General features: G+C 32.3%; 1 protein-coding gene across 50 annotated transcripts in view; it reads right to left on the minus strand.

The window, feature by feature from the left end:
• Nucleotides 1-7,092: 7,092 nt before the first annotated feature.
• LOC121119110 (Na[+]-driven anion exchanger 1) overlaps nucleotides 7,093-20,108 on the minus strand; it is a 60,189-nt gene continuing 47,173 nt past the window's right edge. For 15 of the 50 annotated variants that reach the window (XM_071888181.1, XM_071888172.1, XM_071888159.1 and 12 more), the window contains 10 exons: nucleotides 14,394-14,579; nucleotides 13,799-14,160; nucleotides 13,436-13,699; nucleotides 13,044-13,374; nucleotides 12,552-12,983; nucleotides 12,310-12,488; nucleotides 11,929-12,247; nucleotides 11,502-11,851; nucleotides 11,367-11,439; nucleotides 7,093-9,081 (listed from right to left, as the gene is read on the minus strand). In XM_071888181.1, the coding sequence (XP_071744282.1) occupies nucleotides 8,995-9,081; nucleotides 11,367-11,439; nucleotides 11,502-11,851; nucleotides 11,929-12,247; nucleotides 12,310-12,488; nucleotides 12,552-12,983; nucleotides 13,044-13,374; nucleotides 13,436-13,699; nucleotides 13,799-14,160; nucleotides 14,394-14,579 (2,583 nt within the window). In that variant the 3' untranslated portion in view covers nucleotides 7,093-8,994. Of the gene's footprint in view, nucleotides 9,082-9,962; nucleotides 10,738-11,366; nucleotides 11,440-11,501; nucleotides 11,852-11,928; nucleotides 12,248-12,309; nucleotides 12,489-12,551; nucleotides 12,984-13,043; nucleotides 13,375-13,435; nucleotides 13,700-13,798; nucleotides 14,161-14,384; nucleotides 14,580-20,108 lie in introns of those variants that run through there. The other 35 variants (XM_071888179.1, XM_040713745.2, XM_040713743.2 and 32 more) reach the window with 5 other exon arrangements.

Raw genomic sequence — 20,108 nt, forward strand, 5'->3', positions numbered from 1 at the left:
CTACTGGCGCATATCGAAGTTATGTTTATTTACTGAATTTCTCTTGGATACACACCAACTTTCAGCCCAATCGGTGTATTTCTGTCTCTTTGGTATTCGTTTGAATCGAGGAAGTGGAGTAATTTTCAAAAAAAATGGAGGAAAAAAAAATTTCGTGTGTTGTTTCAACATTACTTAATGAAATACAAAGCCCCTCAGGAGACCAAAAAGAAGCTTCATAAATGGTATGGGGACACAAGAGGTGCTGAACGTTCTGGACGTCTTTTTGAGGTTACTACTCCAAAAATCATTGATGAAATCCACGATTTGATCATGGATAACAGAAAAATGAATGTTCGTGAGATAGTTAGTGCTCTTGGCATCTCGAGTTGGAATCATATTCCCATTAATTTTGATACTATCAATTCTGAGATGTGAGCTGGGGAATTGTCGTGATGGAAAATGACTTTTTTGTGAGCCAATAATGGGGATTTATCTTGCAACTCGGTTTCAAAGGGTCCACTAACGATGAATACTGTGCAAATGTTTTAGCTCTTTCCAGATAGTTGATGAGGATTATTCCTTGCGAATCCGAAAGAGAGTCACCATAATCTTCCAGGGCGATTCCTCGATTCAAACGAACGCCAAACAGAAAGAAATAGACCGATGAGGCTGAAAGTTGGTGTATGTTCTTCCAAAAAGATGCTACTAGCTAAATATAACCTGGATATGCGCCAATAGGGACATCTCTCGGACTTTTCAAACGCCCCTTGTATATAAGTTACTCTTAGTAATAAGGTGCCGACCAAGATACAAACTTTACTGGATTAATATAGAAGATAACTCCCCTAGAAATCCTCAGTCTTTCTTACAGTTATTTATGAGCCCACTTTTTCGTAGATACTCAAAACTACGTTGTTCTCTCCTCAAAAATGAAAGAAGAAGAATATCAGCTTGAGAATATTGAAAACATCGTTCAGAAAAACAAAACTTGCACGCTAAAAAATGCTTAAGATTTACAACTCTCAATAATTGTACTCCCCTTTTCTTTTCTTTTTAATATAAGGTGCTGAGCTGTAGCTACAGACTTATGTTGTTAAAACTCATCTAAAGTCAAATTCATTATTTTTTTTATATATGTACTCTCTTTTTCTTTTTTAACATAAGGCATTGAGCTATATTTACAACCGCTCGTTGTTAAAAATGAATCCTCCTCAGAAAATTAAGCAAAGATACAGACAAACTATGTTTAATTAATATGGATAATAACTTTTTATAGAAGTAGTTTAAAAAAATCTATTCATAAATGCTTATAGATTGGATTGAGGAGTAAACTTATTTAATATCAAAATATTAAAACTTTTGTTTAAAAAAATATAAATATACATATATATCTTATTTAACTACCATACCCATGTAGACATGATGTGTGGGTTGATATGATGTAATGACTAATGAAATTCGAATTACCCCCTTCATATTTGATAAAAATGTTGAATTTTATGGCTTGAAATACTAGGTTTTCGAATGTTTTGGTCAACTATCAATTTTCTCTTGTCTGTTGTCGCCGTGCCCAATAATATATCTTGCTATTAATGCTCATTATCCCCACTCAATGTATTTTGTCTATATGATTATTACATCTAAATGGCGATATATTCGAGATATGCGTTCTAATTTCAGGTTTCATAAATAAAGAAACGTCTTGCAGCTATCTCTAGTCTCTCTTAACACACTAAATTTTACCAAAATTTGGATAAACCTTTTATTAAATTAATATAATAAATGTCTTATTTAAAATATGATTTATTACAAATTGAATTCCATGCAAAGGATTGGAGTGTTGTCCTTAGGCTAAGCAATTATCCTCATTCCTACGGATAGTCATTACTAATATTATAATAAATAATATATATATAATAATAAAAAAATATGTTTAAATGAAGGCCTTGATGGAAACATTTGTGATGGGTTGAATTTGGTATTAAGTACTCGAGATAGGTAAAGGTCATTCTAGGATTTATCCATCAATACACCTGGCACCACCCATGTCTTGTTCTTAAAAAAACATAACAACAAAACAATCACTCAAAGAGATTATATCTAATACGAATAATAGTTCAATAATCACCCTTCACCACCAATACACCGTGTTTTCATTGACAAAATTAGTTTTTAAAAACGTCATGAAATATATTTTTTCCCTTCCCAAGACTTAGAGAAACTAACATCCGAAAACTTTTCCTTGGGAATTTTTTGAAATTGTTGTTTTAGACTTATGTTATTGATTGTCACTTCTGCCACACATAGGATTTCATGCTAGTTTTTGGTTTTTTAGCTTATATATAAACGAAAACTGAAATAGACGTATAATACCTTAATTTAAAATCAAATCCTGCTATAAGAAAAATACGACTATAGTTAACGTTTTCTCAGATATCAATTATTCAATACCTAAAATGCTTGGCATAAAAGCAACATGAAGTAAAAAATTGGTATTCAAAGTCAACTTTTTCTTCCCTTTGATTGGATCAACTTTATCGAAGTTCATGAAAACTAGAGTAGGTTTGCCCAGCGTTGCCCGGACATTCAAAAATTAAAATTGATTTGGAACTCTTCCGCTTCATATAAAAGAAAAAATGAAGAATAATTCTCGCTACAATTTGTTATATATCTTTGCGCATTTTTTTAAAGGAGATGATTATAAGGTTTAGAAAAGAAAAAAATATTCAAGTTGAACTGTCGTTTGCTCAACTTTCATATTATTGACAAAAATGACTTGTCTTAATTTCTCCTCGTTTTTCCTTCCATTAACCTTATAATCTCTTTTAATTTTTTTTTGTAAAAATACCCACCGACATGCAGCGGGAATAATTATTAGAATTGTTCAGTCTTTATTCTGTGTTGTATGTGAAGTAGTCGTATGTTAGGGATTTTTTTTTTTAGAAAAATGCTATTTTAAGGGTGCTATGCCCTTGAAGGCCAAAAAAAAAAGTCACCAGAACCACCTCTTGACCCTTAAAAACCTACATGAAAAAATTCAGCAAAATTCATTAATTGGTTTGGTTGGGATTCCTGAACACCCACACAAAGACATTTGGATTTAATATATAGCTAGCAGGGATAACCAAACTACGGTCTGCGGGCCAAGATCAGGCCCGTGACATCATTTTCTCCCACATGGGGAGTAAAGTATTTACATGTGGAAACAAAGAACCAGTAAGCTAGTTACGTAATAAGTATCGAAAGAGTTAAAGCCTTGAAGGAGTACAATAAAACTTATCAACATACTTAAATTTTTCAGTTATGCTTTGAGTAATATGAGTCAATTAAATGTGGTTGAGAAACTCAAAGAAACTTCTTGACGAAAAATTTTTTTCAAAAATAAATCCGTCACTCTTATAATATACAAAATAGTGTACAAGATGGCAAAACTGATCTCTACTGATCGTTCCAGTATTTCACAACTTCTCGTGTCAGTCGTAGTGTCAATTTGGGTTTTAATATGACACAAGAGTTGGCGCCTGTTTGCAGCATCCATGGAACAACAACTGGAAAAGACATAAACATGGAGGTGCGAAAAACTGACTATAAACTTCAGTGGAATCAGCTTGTTACAAGTGATGAAGGAAAAAACATGACAGGAGTGAGGAGGGTCTTGTGGGGCATTTTAGGACTTAGTTGGAAGATTTGCAAATTTCGGGCGCTCTGTTCATACACTACATCACACATGATCAAGCACTCTCTTGGAAATAACTTAGATATATCTTTTGTACTGAAACCACTCGTTTCTGTTGTGAACTTCATTCGGGACATACACTCAATCACAGTCAGTTCCAAGCTTTTCTTGAAGAAATTGATTCTGATTTCTGTAAACATTCTTATCACTCAGCAGTGGTTGGCTCAGCTGCAGTAAACTCCTGTTTCATTTTTACTACCTCGGAAACGAAATAAATGTTTTTCTTACTGAGAAAGATAGAGCTGATCCACAGCTGTCATATCCTACCTGGTTGTCAAAGCCGTCATTTTTGGCGACATTACAACCCACGTGAATAAGTTGAATGAAACTTTAGGAAAAGTTTCACCTCGTCTGTGATCTTCATAGAGTATTTGCGGGATTTTGGAGAAAGCTTCAATTGTTAGGAGCACAACTGGAAATCATTTTTTTTTTCTCATTTTCACTGTTTCAAAGAGTTTTGTGCTACAGTAACCGATGATGTCAACCATGATTTTCCAAACAAGATTATTCCTGACTTTGGGGATTTTCAGATTTTGACGGTTCCAGAATCATTTCCATTAAATAGTAAGAGCTAATTGATTTGCAAGCAAATGACTTGTTGAAAGAGAAGCACAGAGAAGGAAAACTTGTTGTATTTTACAGGTGTTTGCCTGATGATAACTTTCCAAAACTGAAGAGCTTTGCCTCTAGTTTGGCATCACTGTATGAAACAACTTATATGTGTGAGCCAAAATTTTCAAAAATGAATTTTAGGTTAGTACATCGAAAGCGATTGATTGATAAACATTTGTAAGGAATTCGCTGTATTTGATGCAAAACATAGATGATATCTTGACAGCCAAACGTCAGTTTCACTAATCTTTTTGCAGATTAGTTTGTAAGACACAATATCTGATGTAACTATATTTTTGCTAACGTCGCATCTTTGATAAATCTTTCCTAAATAAACATGTTTTGTTTTTTGTTCAGTGCACACCACTTAGCCATGATTAACATAGAGTTCTAAACTTAGTTTTTCTTCTTTTCCCCCAGAGATTTCGTTCTGGCTTACATAAACAGAATGATTATGCGGCCCATGGTTGTCATTCTTTCAGTTATCAGACCCTCATTAAAAAAAGTTTGGTGACCCTTGAGCAAGATGAAGATAATTTTTCCTTTTTTATAGGTACAAATCTTAAGCTGGTGACAATATTTTTGTTTTGTATGTTTCTTCTTAATTTTGTGTCACATTGCATTTGAATCAATATGGATACATATCATGTGTCCCCCCTCCACAAAAAAACAAAACAATTTCACTGTAAGATAAACTAGAAATCATCGATGATCTGTCAAAAACAGAAATTATATAGAAAATATTAATGAACTAGAGTTTTGGTTTTTTTTTCTTTTCTTTTTTTTTCATCACTTTATTGTTACTTTTATTGTTTTTTTTTATTTGATATATATTTTTATGTATTTTAAAATATTTTTTGAGTACCAGAATAAATTGATGTTGGTTATAAAAAAATTAACAAAAATATCTTAAAAAGATTATAAATATCTGGATAAACTTGAAAATTTAAAAAGTACACATTTTCAAGAACAAAATACTGTATTCATTGATACAAAATTCAGAATCTATCACTCCATAAAAATCACAAGAATACAATTTCTTCGTCTTAATGTGCAATATTTAATTGTAACATTGAGCATTCTAATTACCAATCGTACATTTATTATGAATTTGAGTATTATAACTGTGGGCATTGGAGCTTTATAATGTACCACATAATACTTATATTTTGAGTAGTTTGTAAAAATAAAATAGTCAAAAATTGCATCATTAATAAATCGATCATCCATAGAATATTCAATTATTTCGTGATTCTCATCCCAAGTTCTGTAAATCCTTCATTAAAATTATCCACCTCATTTTTTGGCTGCAACTTGTACAATTTGTTTCTACAAGTTATAACTTGTACAAGTTATAAATTGTACAAAATCGCAACTTGTGAACAACATATACATATATTGGCCATTTTATTATTTCTATCAAGAAATTTCGGGTATCATACACAAATAATAATACTAACACTTTTAATAAAATATTACTATCGAATATTATCCGGTTTGTGAACGGAACGGTTTTTTTTTAATGCTGAATACTAAAAATAAGATTTTAGCGTTCCATTCCAATAGTATTTATATATGTAAATACATTTTACTTTTTTAAATATGATTTAAATGGCTGATAAAGCATATACGAACACTTAGCCAAAAATGCCATAATAATTCATATCGGGCGAAGAGGGAGGTCACAAGTAGTGTTTCCAGAAATTAGAAAAAATTTCCTCAAGCCATTACTGCGTTGTCCTGGCATTGTACACCGAGGCAGAGTTCTGCTGGAACACATAGTTTTCCTCTGGGTATTTGGGACAAAACCACCTCCTGAAACTCATTGGCCCCGATTTTTAGGCTTTTCGGGAAACAATATGGGGACATCCTCTCCTTGTCTGATACCACGATTCCCAGCAACATCACGGAGGATGTAAACTAAGTTTGGTTGATCAACAGAACCTCATCGACTTCGAAAGGCGAGGGAGCGGTCGTTCTTTGAGTTTTTCGACTAGTCCACAGTCCAGTTTTTCTTAGCTTGTTTTTGAGTTGGGTGCAAATCAAATCGGCTAGGCTTTTAGCCTCCATCTTGACAATGAATGTACAGATTTGAGTCAATTTCTTCCAGCCCCCTTCCTCCCCCGACCTGAACCCCTTGGATTTCAGAATCTGGGCGCACATTGAGAGGCAGGCTTGCAAAAAACGCCACAGCAGTACCAAAGCTCTCAAGGCCAGTCCCACCAAGGCCTGGGCCAAAATGGACCCCACCTACATCAAGAACACCTGCTCCTACTTCCGTCCCCGTGTTGTCGCTGTTATGGAAGCTAAAGGCCAAATTGTTTAAAACATATTATAGATTATGACCAAGAAAAGTTTTTTTATTAAAAACATTTTTCTGTATCTCTACTTTTAGTCCTCGTAGATCTTAATGAAGTTGGAAGTTAGAAATCAGTCAGGACTTTCCGGACACCTGGTATATGTGTAATTCAATTTAAAAATTGTGAAGAAATAATAGGACAGTGAAAGTCTGGGAGTACATAAAATTTGAATAGAAGTTGGTATGATTGACTTATTTGGCTAAATAGCAAGTGATTTCTGGCTTTTTTCCTGTTCCTTTTTAGCTGCACGATACAATAAAGTTAACATCGTCATCTAGATCAACTTTTTCAAAGGTCCGTGCACAGATTCGGTCCAACAATAAAAATTCCTAACCAAAACCCAACACTATTTAACACCTCTAGGAGCAACACAAAATTTGAATTCAAACACAACATAATCCATTGTATTTCTAAGTTATCTTTATTCAAATGTCTATACTGCATATAAATATATTCATTAATCATTATTTACGTTTTCTAAAAAATATGCATTTCTATTGGTTATTAAATAATTTCAGCAAATTGTACACAGGATTCACGACTTTTGTAAATAATTATTCTAAATTATCATTAGTATTGTTGTTTTTTGGGTTATTTTTTTATGGTTTTTTGTTTGTTTTACAGGTTTTAAATATATATATTTTCTAATAAAAAAAGGGTTTTACTTTTCTCGTATATATGGGTATATACATCTTACATTTTGTTCATTCATAATCTAAAAGAATAACAATTATTATGCAAATTATCAAATGAGGATGGTGGGCCGATTGCTTACTTAAAAAAAAGTTATTCCTAGAGAGAGAAAGATGATTACTATAGTTATAAAAAAAAAAAAAAAACTAGGTAAAGAGAAATGCTATCAACTTTTAGTAATCACTAATCTATTCACTTGTATAATATTCTAAAAAAAATTATAATATAATATTTTTATATATACGAAGAAGTTTAGTGACTGAAAGGAGGGATAAATAATGTTACGGGAAGTTCACAAATCACAACTCTATTATTATCTGGTTCTTGGACACTTTGACGAAAACCTTACATCCGAATGCCATTTTCCCACACAGATCATTTGCCTAAAAAATAATATATATATTTGATGATGATTCTGGCTGCAATACTTTTTAATTATCTATTAGACTACTCCTATGACAAATACATCCTGATAATTATAATTTAAGAGGCAACCTCGCGATAATGGAGTGTCAATCAGGGATTGAACAAATACATAGGAACTTCAACAGATTCGTTATAAATAATTGATTCATTTGCTTTGTCCATGGAATCTCAATTAATTAATCAACACTTAATGATTGCAATTTGTGGCAAATGATTAAATATTTGTTTTTGTTTTTTTAATTGGTGTACCATGAATGGAAATCATAATTACAGAGTATTGCAGCATAAATTATCATCAAGTTTATTTATTATTTCTTTCGGGAATAAGGTTTTCCGCAAAGTGTCCGTACACGATTATATCTATGATGTTGAAGGGCAGTAGTAACGGTGGAATTTAAGAGTGTCCTTCTAGACTAAGGATTATTATCTAACATTAATGAGTACATTCAGACATACATATAAATATGATTAGGTGTATAAATTCAATATATCATACACCCAAGAAAACAAAGATTTAAAAAATATATCTATTACAAAAATAACAAAACGTTGATCATTGATAATAAAACAAAAAAAAACATGCAAAGTAATGAATAAAAAAAAATAGGAAAAAAACTATTTGTGCAAAATGAGGGGTTTTTGATGGAAGAGATCATTTATTTTGCTTCTTTGATAGTGAAAGTCTTTATTTAGGAAGGTTAATTCGTCACACTCTTGAGACCTTTTTTTTTTTTAAAGAATCAATTTCAACGCTTCATGTAAGGGTTTGTTTAAGAGCTTAGGGATTGCTAAAGTCGTTAATGTCAAACAATAGGAACTATATATTTACAATTAACTAACATTTACTAATAAAATTTACAATAATGGGAAATAGTAATATCTCACTCATATTTTACTACGAAGCCTACAAATTTAATTTCACAAATAGTCTAAGCTTCCTAGAGAGTTTTCATTGGTTTAATTAACCATAGACGTATGTACAACTACTTAATGATTTGAAATGATAATCGGTTTCATATATAATAAAAATGAAATTTGGGAGAGGATAAAAATAACACTCCATGTAGACTCGCTTTTAAAGTAAAGAGTAATGAATTATTTTAGAGAAGCACCATGGTTTTTAAAAATTAACAAAAAAATGATGGTTATTATTTTTTATTAATATTATGATTAAATTACAATCAATCAAACGACGGTTTCTGAATTGTTGGCTTTCTTAACAAGACATTGTTTTTCTTCCGAGGATCCTTTTTCGAATTGATGTCGTTCAACCTGAAGAAAAAAAACTTGAAAACAAATAGATTTCAACAAAAAAGTCAATTATACATCGAGCCTTTTCACGAACTTCCTAAATTGCGTTATAATTGAAGAAGACGCCATTTTGGGGACTCAAAAGTTGATATTTGTACTACGTAAAATGAACAAATTTCCAATTAACCTTCATAAAAATCCATCAAATGCTTCATGAATAAATAAAGGCTTGAGCATTGAATACTACTTAATGCCAATGATAAACAGTGCTATTTGAATATAATTAAAGTAGCATGTACTAAAAATCCCTACAAAGGCTAAATTTGCACCTCTTTTTAGGGACGAGAATAGTAGGATAATTAGAAAAAATATCTTATTCTTTTCATTATATTAGTTAATTTGTATCTACAACAAGGAAATAAAATTGAGTAATGATTTACTAACATATTTTTAATCAATTTTATTAACAGATAAATAATAAGAAATGTGAATTGAGCAATAAAAAATTTTAAACAGAAAGGTTTCAGACCTTTTATTTGGTTTTATTTTGACGTCTAGTTGTCCACTATTTCACTAGATATTAATAAAAAGTGTTTTCATTGTTATAAAACTTGATTCTGTAGGCCCCCAAAATGACAAACATCAACAAGGCTGACGTCTAATGAAAACGCTCAATATGTTGAATACAATTATGTTTTAGTTAAGGAATAAAGTACAAAAAGCTAAAATAAGTATGAAAACCTTACCTTGATATAAGTCGAAAGATTGTGTTTTAAAAAGTGTGTTTACTCTATGGTGAACTCGTGCAAAAATAAAAAGAGCTACTAGGTAAGATAGAAGGAATAAAAACTATACAAAATTATAATAAAGCAAGGAAATAAAACTCAAGTGCAAGCAAGAAGTCAATTCTGTAATAAGCAAGGTTTAATTATTTGAATCGTTCAAAAAAAAAAAAAAAAAAATCAACATAAATTTTATATGTGTATATTAACAGACAATAAGTTGTAGGGTTGATAGATAAATATATATATATATATGGGTATGGTGTCCCAATGGTTTTAAGTAGAGAATATTCCTGTTTCAGAAAGAAGCATTTGGAGAGCAGCAGATAATTAATTATAATTATTGAGTGGATACAATCACTCTTTGTAAATATATATATATCTATTAAATATATTTTGTGGGTGTTTCATTCAATAAAATAAAATTTCCTATAAATACGTATATGTATATATATATATATTATGATGCTGTCAAATAAATTAATTAATCTATAAATATAATACATAAGGTCGGTGGTCGTGGTTGTTTTTCTTTCGTAGTTTTTTGTTTTTTAAATTGACAAACTTTTTTGTCAATCGCTATAAATAAGTGTATGAATTGAAAAAAAGTACTAAATCAGTCATTTAATATGTAGTAAAACTGTTGGTCAGCTTTGGGGGATAATAAAATAGGAGGAATAAGCAAAAGGAAAAAAATAATCAAACTCGGATCATTCACTTAATTAATGATTAATATTTAAGGGTTGAATAAAAAGTGTAAAAAAAAATTTTTTTTTAAATTATAAATAAATAAAAGCAGTTCTTACAAAATTAATATTTTTTTACAAGACAAAGAACTTACGTTGATATAACTAGGGCTTTTTATAGGTTTTTTATCTCTTCATGGGCGAGATACCTAAAATAAAAATAAATGAAAGGATTGAAGTATAAAATATAAATGATCCGGGGCACCCTCCCTCATGAAAAGATGACAAAAACGCTGTTTTTGTCATCTTTCTAGGTATATATATATATATGGGTTATATAAGGCCATAAATGTATGTGATGTTGTAAATAATATGTACAGTGCAACTGCATGACACACTGCCTATCCCTCTCATTGTTTCTGACTCTGCTAAAAGCTGCTGAATTTCCATTCAACATTGAAAACATGTTTATAAAGATCGGTTTTATCTTTTCTGCGTCTGCTGCTCACATGGAAATCAGAGAGGGCAAAAAATGGTTGCCATGACATAAAAAAACAAATCCCCCAAGAAAAGACAAGTAAGCTACAGATATAATGAATATAATAAATGTAAAAAATCAATCAAAAAATAAGAAGAATTGGCCCGTGTCTTCTTTTTAGAGTGACTCGTATAAAGGATGCAAAGGTTGTGTCTCCGAAACAAAACAAAAAAATATAGCAAATATTGAGAAAGCCCCTTTTCATATACAAGATACATAAAGTAAATTTTAAACTTCTAAAGTATCGGGAGTAGGAGGAAGAGTGGAAGAAGAAGCACTATTCTTTCTTCTTGAACTTGCCTTAATCTGGATCCCTCCGTCGTCCTCTTCATTAACTACTGACATTCGTTTCTTGTGCGAACTCTGTTTCTCTCTATAAAATAAATAAAAGTCATATAATAAAGTGTTAAAGTATATAAAAGAGGCCGGGATTACTTCTCCTCATCATATATATGACTATTTTCCCCATTGTTCCCCTCTAAACTCCTCCATACACCACTACGATTCATCTCTTCGGATATATTGATTCCACTATCAAGAGGGATTTTTATCACGTTTCCATTGGCCATGGGTACTTCAATGGATGACTTTGTATATCTTAAACTTGCACGTCGGTTGTTTTTGATGTCAGGAGAGTCATCTTCGTCATCGGATTTTCCTAATGCTTCTTCATCATCTAGCTTTTCTTTCCTTTTGAATTCTGGAAGGATATCATCCAGAGCTTTAAGATCCGCTTTAGAAAATATAAAATCCAAAAGTTTCCTCACTCCCATCATCACAACCAACTGTTGAAATAAGATATATTCGTAGTTTGAGTTAGGACAGTCAATTAAACATATATATATATATAAAAGATACTCACCATGAGTGGAAACAAAATGGATGTAGCCTTTATATCCTTGATAATCCAAAGCCCCACCAGACAAAGGAATTGAATAAGCGTAAAAAAGTGAACCCGGTTGATTGGAACTTTTCTCAAATACGGTAAATCTGGTTGATACTTTTTTGGCATAAAAATGAGTAGCATTCGATCAAAAAATTGGAGCCCATTGAGAGATGCAGCACCCATATACAGAAAAACACCATACAAAACAGGCATGGGTATTAGACTAAGCATGGGAGTCATAAAAACTGAGAGTCCGATACTCAAAAAAATCAAAATATGAGTGACTCTTTGTTCCCTAAGAGTATCAAAAGTATTCATCCAATTGAATAATCCAAATAAATATTATTCAGCAATTACCTTATCCCTAAAAACTGGGGTTTTTCTCCAGGAGCCGCACACTCGGATTCCCTTGTTAGGGATTTTACGTGATTAATGGACAAAACTGTAGCAGCAACGAACCAGGGGAGACCAAATATAGAACAAATAACAATGAGTATTAACACAATGAAAAGGTCCAAATGATAGCCGCATCCTTTCTGCAAAGACGTGAATCTTTTTTAAAATGATATATTCATTAATATCTTTTGCATGATACTTACATTCAATTTATGTTCTTTCCGATTGACAATGACTGCAGTAATTTGTTGATCCATAAAGATGAGGATGGTGGCAAGCACAGCAGGAACAAAAGCAGCAATGACTGACCACCACGGATTAGTTCCAAGGGGTGAAATAAGCCAAGTTCTTCCACTCCACGTAGGAACAAGGGTTTCAGGTACAGAGAGCTTGGGTGTGTCTACTGCAACAAAAAAATCCATGAGGGACATGGTGACGATGGCAATAATAACAGCAAAATCCGAAATTAAACCCCTGATATTTGTAGGGAAAAAATTGGCGGTTTTAAAAGCTTTGAGCTTTGAGGAGATCGTAAATGTTCCAAGGAAAAGGATTATACTCATAAGATATGCATTAGGCTCATAATGACATCCCACACTTTGAATGCCTTTTACTAAAAGGCCCTCCATCGTGAACTAGATTTAAAAAAATAATAAATATAATAAACATCAATTTAATGTTTTTGTTATACATACATTGCAAGGATACTGATGTGGTTTAATTTGTTTGTCGATTGCCGTGAAATTTGGGAAGGCTTGAATGCCAAACAAATCCAACTCTGTTTTGTTACCAGGTATGCATTCGCAAGGGCTTTCATGTATTGGATAATGATCCCCGATGTGAAAAACCTTATCAAGAGCTTTCTTGATGAAAATGAAAGCGATCAGACATGCAAAATTTTCCTCAGTAAACCTGGTGATATAGCAAACAAAAGCACTTGCATCCGTTGCAACCAATATGAGAAGTATAGCTCCTATCCAGCAACCAATACACAAGCGGAAGGAAAGATACTCCCAACCAACGCCCCTGAAAGGTTTCAATAAATCGTGTAAGACTAAAGGAAGCTAACAATGACATACCTACTTACTTGCAAAAGTCGTAGAGAATGGTTTCAAAAACCAGGATAGGCCCCGTTGACCCAAGAATAGTCAGAGGTTGTCCAGAAAAGAATCCATAAGCAACACCAACAATAAGACCTGAAACTAGACTCTCGATGGCCGCTATTCGATTCTCTGTTGCATCCCCCAAAAGGCCACCAAATGTTATAATTGGCGTTAAACAAGCAAAATATATGAAAATGTATGATGCAATACATTGCAGCGCCAAGCAATCCTTGAAATCACTTAAATAACTAATAATGAAAAGAAGAAAATAAGATGGTGATTTGAGTTGGTCTTCAAAGTAGAAATGATGTTTTTTTAGAGTTAAAAAAGAAAGGATGGGAACTAACAATGGTTTTTTCCTCTTGATATCATTTATAAGACCTCCAAAAAAACGTCCAGAACGAGTCAAGCCCGAATTTTCTCTTTCTTTTTGCTCTTCTTCCTCCTCATCAACGTGTTCAATGGGTAAATTTGGATGTTTGCGATTTTCTTGAGATGGAACAACAGTGGGAGGTTCAATACGGATTGAGGGATCCCATTCACCAGGGGGAAGAACAGTTACAGCATCTAAAAATTCATCAATACCCGCTAACAAGTGCTCACGTTTTTTTGCTTTGTAGGCGACATTGTGAAACACTTCATCTGACATTACTGTCGCCATGGCACGTCCAATCTCACGATATCTCGTCACATTGACTTTATTTTCGCCCTTTACATCAGCAAATATATACTCATTAGTAATTTTTTATAGCATTATTAAATTATAATTATTTTGAGAAATAAATGTGAGCATAATTCTATCTCAATGCAGGTCAACCAACCAACAAAAATGAAAATGTTCAGTACTCTAAATCCAAAAATACAGAGATTTTTCATTTTTGTTAGTCCACCATTCATGGATTGAGAAAGAGGATCTCCATCTCCTTGTCGCACCGAACTCACATCAGGCCCCAAAAGAATAAATATAAATCTCGTGGGCACTGGAACTTCAGTCAAATCTCCTAGGACCGTTGCTTCATTAAGACGTATAAAAGCACTCAGAGGCTTTTCTAGTATATTCAATTCACCAATTAGGATATTCGAGGTTTCTGCATCCTTGGGAATCTTTTTCATGAAATGGCTATTCATCTGCAAAGGAAAAAGCAATGATTTAATTAATTATATAATCATGACACCTGGACACACTATTTGAGTGATTTAAAAATCTAGAACCAATAAAATAAAAAAATGTAAAAATCTGCACAAAAGTAAGAAGCCTGAAATAAAAATGAATAAGGTCCCCATGGAAATTGAAAAATATTTATTAAATCGCATAATGTATATTGTATATCTAATTTACAATCGAGTTGAAAATTCAAGAAAGATTCATATCATTCATATACGTACATATATAAAATATAACAATCTTATTTCTAAGTAAATCCCCTCTAAATTATTAGATAATTCTTTAAACCCATTTCTAAGTGATAAATATCATAATATATTAGACATGTAAAAAGTATTTGCTCTTGGATTTATGAAAATCAGTTACCGGGTGGTCCATTTAAATCTGAACACTTACTAATCCAATAATTAATGAAGGTTGAGTGATTGAAATTAATTTATAATACAATTTATTAAAGTATACACAATTAGTTACAAAAAAAAACACAACCCTGAGATCTTTAGCTAACATACAAGCCGAGAAAATAACACTTCAACGTGATCGACGAATTTCCATTTGTGCACTTCAAGCAGTTGGACGTCTCCAGGACCACCATTTAGGCCGTCAGAAAGTCCGAAACGTTGGAGAAGAAGAAGGGGTATGTCAAAAAGGCCAAATTGGACCCATAAGAGTTAAATACAAAAGTGCAGGCTAATCCCACCAAGTCCATGAGGGACCAAGCAAGAGGTCTCTGTATTTCACAACAGACTGTCAAGAGAGCTCTTAAGAAAGTGGGTGGAAAGAGCCTTGTGAGGGTGGAGAGGCCACTTTTGAGACCCGTAATAAAATAAACCCATCTCCTCTGTTGAAAGACTCTTTTGAGTGAGTCTTATGAACTCTTTTTTACACTCCCCCCGTACAACCCTGATGCCAACCCCTCGATCACATCTTTTGGGTGCATGTCGAGAGGAAGGACAGCAGTGTCTGTTATCCAAACACGGAAGCCATCAAAGCCACTGTCAGCCAGCACTGCAACACCATGACAGAGAACTAAATCTCCAGCGGATGCCAGGCCTGGAAGCCATCAGAGCCGTAAAGGGCGGCTACATTAATGACTAAGAGAGCTCAGACACACATCTATTTATAGTATTAATTTTGTTGAAATTATATTTCCAGTTAATAAATTATATCTTGTTGAAGTTTAAAATTCAAAGTGTTCAGATTTGAGTGGACCACTCAATAATTGTTTCAATTTCCAATGTACAAAAAAAATATTTTGTCAATTCATTTCCATCATTTGAAATTTGCAAAATTCTTTGAATGCAAATAACTACACAAATAATAATATTAAAGAGCTACAATTATGCCAACAGATTTAGTATTACGCAAGAATTGTAAATAGGTGCAGTGTGTCCATATCGTTCATTGAAACTAGCTATATTCTGAAAAACCAACAATTTTAAAAGCTTGACGGAATCATCAATAACTAACTTATCCACAACCACAAAATATGATATGTTCCCAATTCAATTTTCCATTTTTTTTTAAAAACCTAATAGTTCGGTTTATTTAGAGTATGGACATTGGACAATGGTCACGTCACCTTTCTGATATGATAGTCAAAACTTGTTTTATTGCCTTGTGAAAAATGGAAGTTATAACCTGTACTTACATACCGAAATCTTATTTCCAAGTAACTTAATTCAAATCCTCTAAAATAATAACAGCCATTTTCAAAATAGTGAATTACTATATATTCAAAAGAATTTGTTCTTGGATTGAGATGGTGTGCTCCTGATGGTTTTTCTTCGGAAACCACGAAAATGACCTTTATAACCAAAAATTTTACTTTTTTGACCTCCAGAGAGCAACATTTTATATACAGGGTTGATCTTACCTAGTGGTACACATTTTATTATTTTCAATCCGGAATGATATTGATGCAAAATCCCGGAGGAGGACATCTTATCTCTAAACAGAGCAAGTTGGGACGGTAGACAATAGCTAAGAAGATTCTAAATTTTCTCAAGGAAAACCAAAATTTGGGTAAAGTTTTGCTCTTTGCTGAAAAAAAAATTCACAGTAGGTAGAACATCCACACAGTGTCTCAGCTTTAGAAATAAATGTCTTCAGAACAAAAAATATAGTGACCAGTAAAGGCGATATCTGTCTCCCGTTTTTGTGGAGAGATAGAAGCGGCTCAATGCAGATGCTTACATTGAACTTCTAGATAGGAAAGTGCTACATTTGGCTAGTCTCTTGAAAAATTTAAAATAACATAATATGTACCACAAGATAAGGGCATCCCTCTATTATCAATAAACCTTGATAACTCAAAAGGCAGACAAAATATTTCTTTAAAGAACAAATCTTAAAATCCTTTTGTTTTATAATTTTAATTTTTTTAAAAGGTGTTTATTTTTTTTTTTTTCAATTGATATTAGGTTTTGGGTTCTCACATTTCGATCCAAACTATGACTTTTATGAATGTGTTATCTCAAAGCAAAAAATGATATAAATCCCGTAGATGGAAAAAAATACTCTGTAAGCCACATGAGCAGAAATTTTGGGTCATTTTATGTTTTGTGAGGAAAATTACAATCAGGGACAGACCATCTCAATTTAAGAGAAAAAAAAATTAAAAAAATTGCGGACTAGTGCATCCATTACTTAACTAATCTAGATATACACTTGACACACAACCTCGTTAATAGAGCCTTGCAAATATATATTAATAAAGCAAAAGTTTGTATGAATGTCTAAACGTATGAATATATGAGAACAAGTTACAGGGTGCACTGAATATAATGGTTCCTGATGTATATCATAAACATATTTTGATCTAAGAAAAAAAAGTATTCCTATTAATGAAATATTGCAGGCGTGTGTAGAATGAGGACTGTTTCAGTTTGTTTATGTTATTGGCAATGATGTAAATCTAGGGTTTTTTAGCAGGCCCCTTAATTTTTAATTGGTAGTATAACGAATGAATTTTCTTTTCTTTAGCAGTGGTCATTATTATTTAATTCCTGAGTAGTAAACATCCTTTCCTAAACAGATTCAATTATATTTAAAACCTTGTAGAACGTTCGTTTATGCTCATAAAAGACGGAACGTAACCTGAAAGATTTGTTGCAGAGTTATAATTGTAAGTCCTTGTTCGACTCAGAGTAGAATTGGGCATCGACATCGGAGTAATTCTAGCAAATGTCTTCGTTTATATATTTTCCTCCTTCCTCTCTTGTCGCAAATGATTGTAGCTGATCTAATGAAATGTCATGAACATTATTATTTATTTTCTTCAAAACATTCTTCAAATTGTTATGGTTACCATGTTGATTTTTGGTTCCTTTTTTTGACATGCCCACTCCCCCAATGGATTTTTACCTTTGGTTATTGTTTTCTAATATTTATCATAGTTCATGTGCATTTTCAATATATGTTAAGATTTGAATCAAATATAAATGCTGGAATGTTAAAATGAATTTGGTTGTTTTTATTCTTCAACATTCCAAAGACTAAAGTACTCATTAGTTATCCCAACACATTATTTTTTCTTCCTCTCAAGCTCTTTTTATTATTATTCTTGAGGAGAGAACACGTATAAATTTATATAAGTATTGAGTAGCTACGAGTGAGTGTGTTTATATAAAAAATGGAGAGTAAGACTGAGGATTTCTTGAAGAGTTTTATATTATTTAAGCAAAATTTGTCTTTTAGTCGACACCGCTAGTAAATAATAAATAATTGTTCCAATAAATAAAAATTGTGAAAGAGAAGAATTTTTTTTTTTTAAGTGATAAATCATAAACGCAAAAATAAGAAAATTATCCTATTACTTATTTAAAAACCTCGTTTGTGATTTAAATAAATCATGGAGCTGTGAAAATATGAAATATTTTGATGGGGAATTTCATTTTTTGGGTGTAAAACTTGGAAGAGTGCTCCAATAGCAATTATCAAGTATGATTCAATTTGTTCAAGGAAGCGAGGTAATTGTTAGTACGGAATTTTCTTCAAATCCTGTTAGATCTAATTCCGAATCCCATTTCTCCTTTATTAGTGAGTATGGAGGAAGGGTCTTCTAATAAATGTCATTGAAGGGCGACATTGTTTGAGGGAGTCTCCAAGCGATAGTTATTATATTGTCATTTTTTCCCCCATATTTCGCTTGTATTGGAGAAGAGCGTCTCTTCATGAACTATATTTTATCTATAGATTACTTTACATTAATTAATTCATGTCTTCACCTGATAAAATAAAATAGATCATTGAATCAAAACAGTAAGGGTTATAATAAAGAAGTTGTGTAATTTTAAAAGTGAATAGATTATCCAGATGTTAAGTCATCTAAGTGTTTTTGAAAAAGGAGGAAATAAGTTACCCGATTCTAAAAAAGTTTCAAAGTTTAAAGGAATAGAAAAATTGGCAAAAGACAATCAGAATATAATTTAAAAACCCATATGAGTATATTAATAAACTATGTATATAATCTGGGATATAGTACATCTAGAAAGAAAACTTCCCAAATATGAAAGCCCTTGGAATGTAAAAAAAGAGTTTATTGAAGAGAAGGGAGAATACTATCAATACCCATCTGTATTGATCCTGCTTCTTGTTAAAAGTAACTTAACTTAACTTTACCTAATCTAACTCAAACGAGGCAAGAAGGGGTTGTAGCAATTCTAACAAAAATCGGCATTGAAGTCTGCCTCACCTTCAGCCATATAAATGGAAGTCTATTTAAGGTCAAAATAAAAATCAATGATTATATACCTATGATGTTTTTGGTATTTATGGCCCAAATCAAGACAAACCAGAGTTTTACTCAAAACTACTTTCCTCACTTGTTGAGAGCTGTGACTCAATCTTTGCTCGTGATCTTAAATTACGTCTTAAGAATGAAAACTCCACGGAAAAAAGAAAAGTTAACCAGAAGGCGTCCGCAGCACTCAGGCATATGGATTTGAAGAAGAAAACTATTCACAGTGCAGATTTTTTAAATAACAAGGATCAATCAAAACAAAGAAACATAAAATCATGACATGAAGGCTGGACAGGTGCGACTTCAGGAGCAATGGGGGATGCAAACCATCGAAAATCGATATACTTCCAAACTTCATTTCTGATCATAAATCAATTCCTATAGAATTTGTAACTAGAAATGAGAGGAGACACATTTAAACATTGACTCTGAATAGTACAATTCTGCAAGACAGTGCATGCAAAGAAAAACTGCATGATGTAATTTTCAAGACTAAGATTCGGATTATGGAGGGAATGGAGATTTCAAATGAGTTAGAAAAGATGGAAATACTAGGGAAAAAAATTGCAAAGTCTTTTACATGTACCAAATTCATCCAAATGAAAAACGCAACTAAAAGTCTACTTGTCACACAATAATTAAACTCCGGAAATATGATCTCCGAAATTATTAATAAAAATTATAGGGCAATATATATATCAGACCTCTTGCCTTTATTTGTGAGTGGCCGCCTGCTCATAACAATTCC

The sequence above is a fragment of the Lepeophtheirus salmonis genome, chromosome 5 (genome assembly GCF_016086655.4).
Source record: "Lepeophtheirus salmonis chromosome 5, UVic_Lsal_1.4, whole genome shotgun sequence".
Lineage (NCBI taxonomy): Eukaryota > Metazoa > Arthropoda > Copepoda > Siphonostomatoida > Caligidae > Lepeophtheirus > Lepeophtheirus salmonis.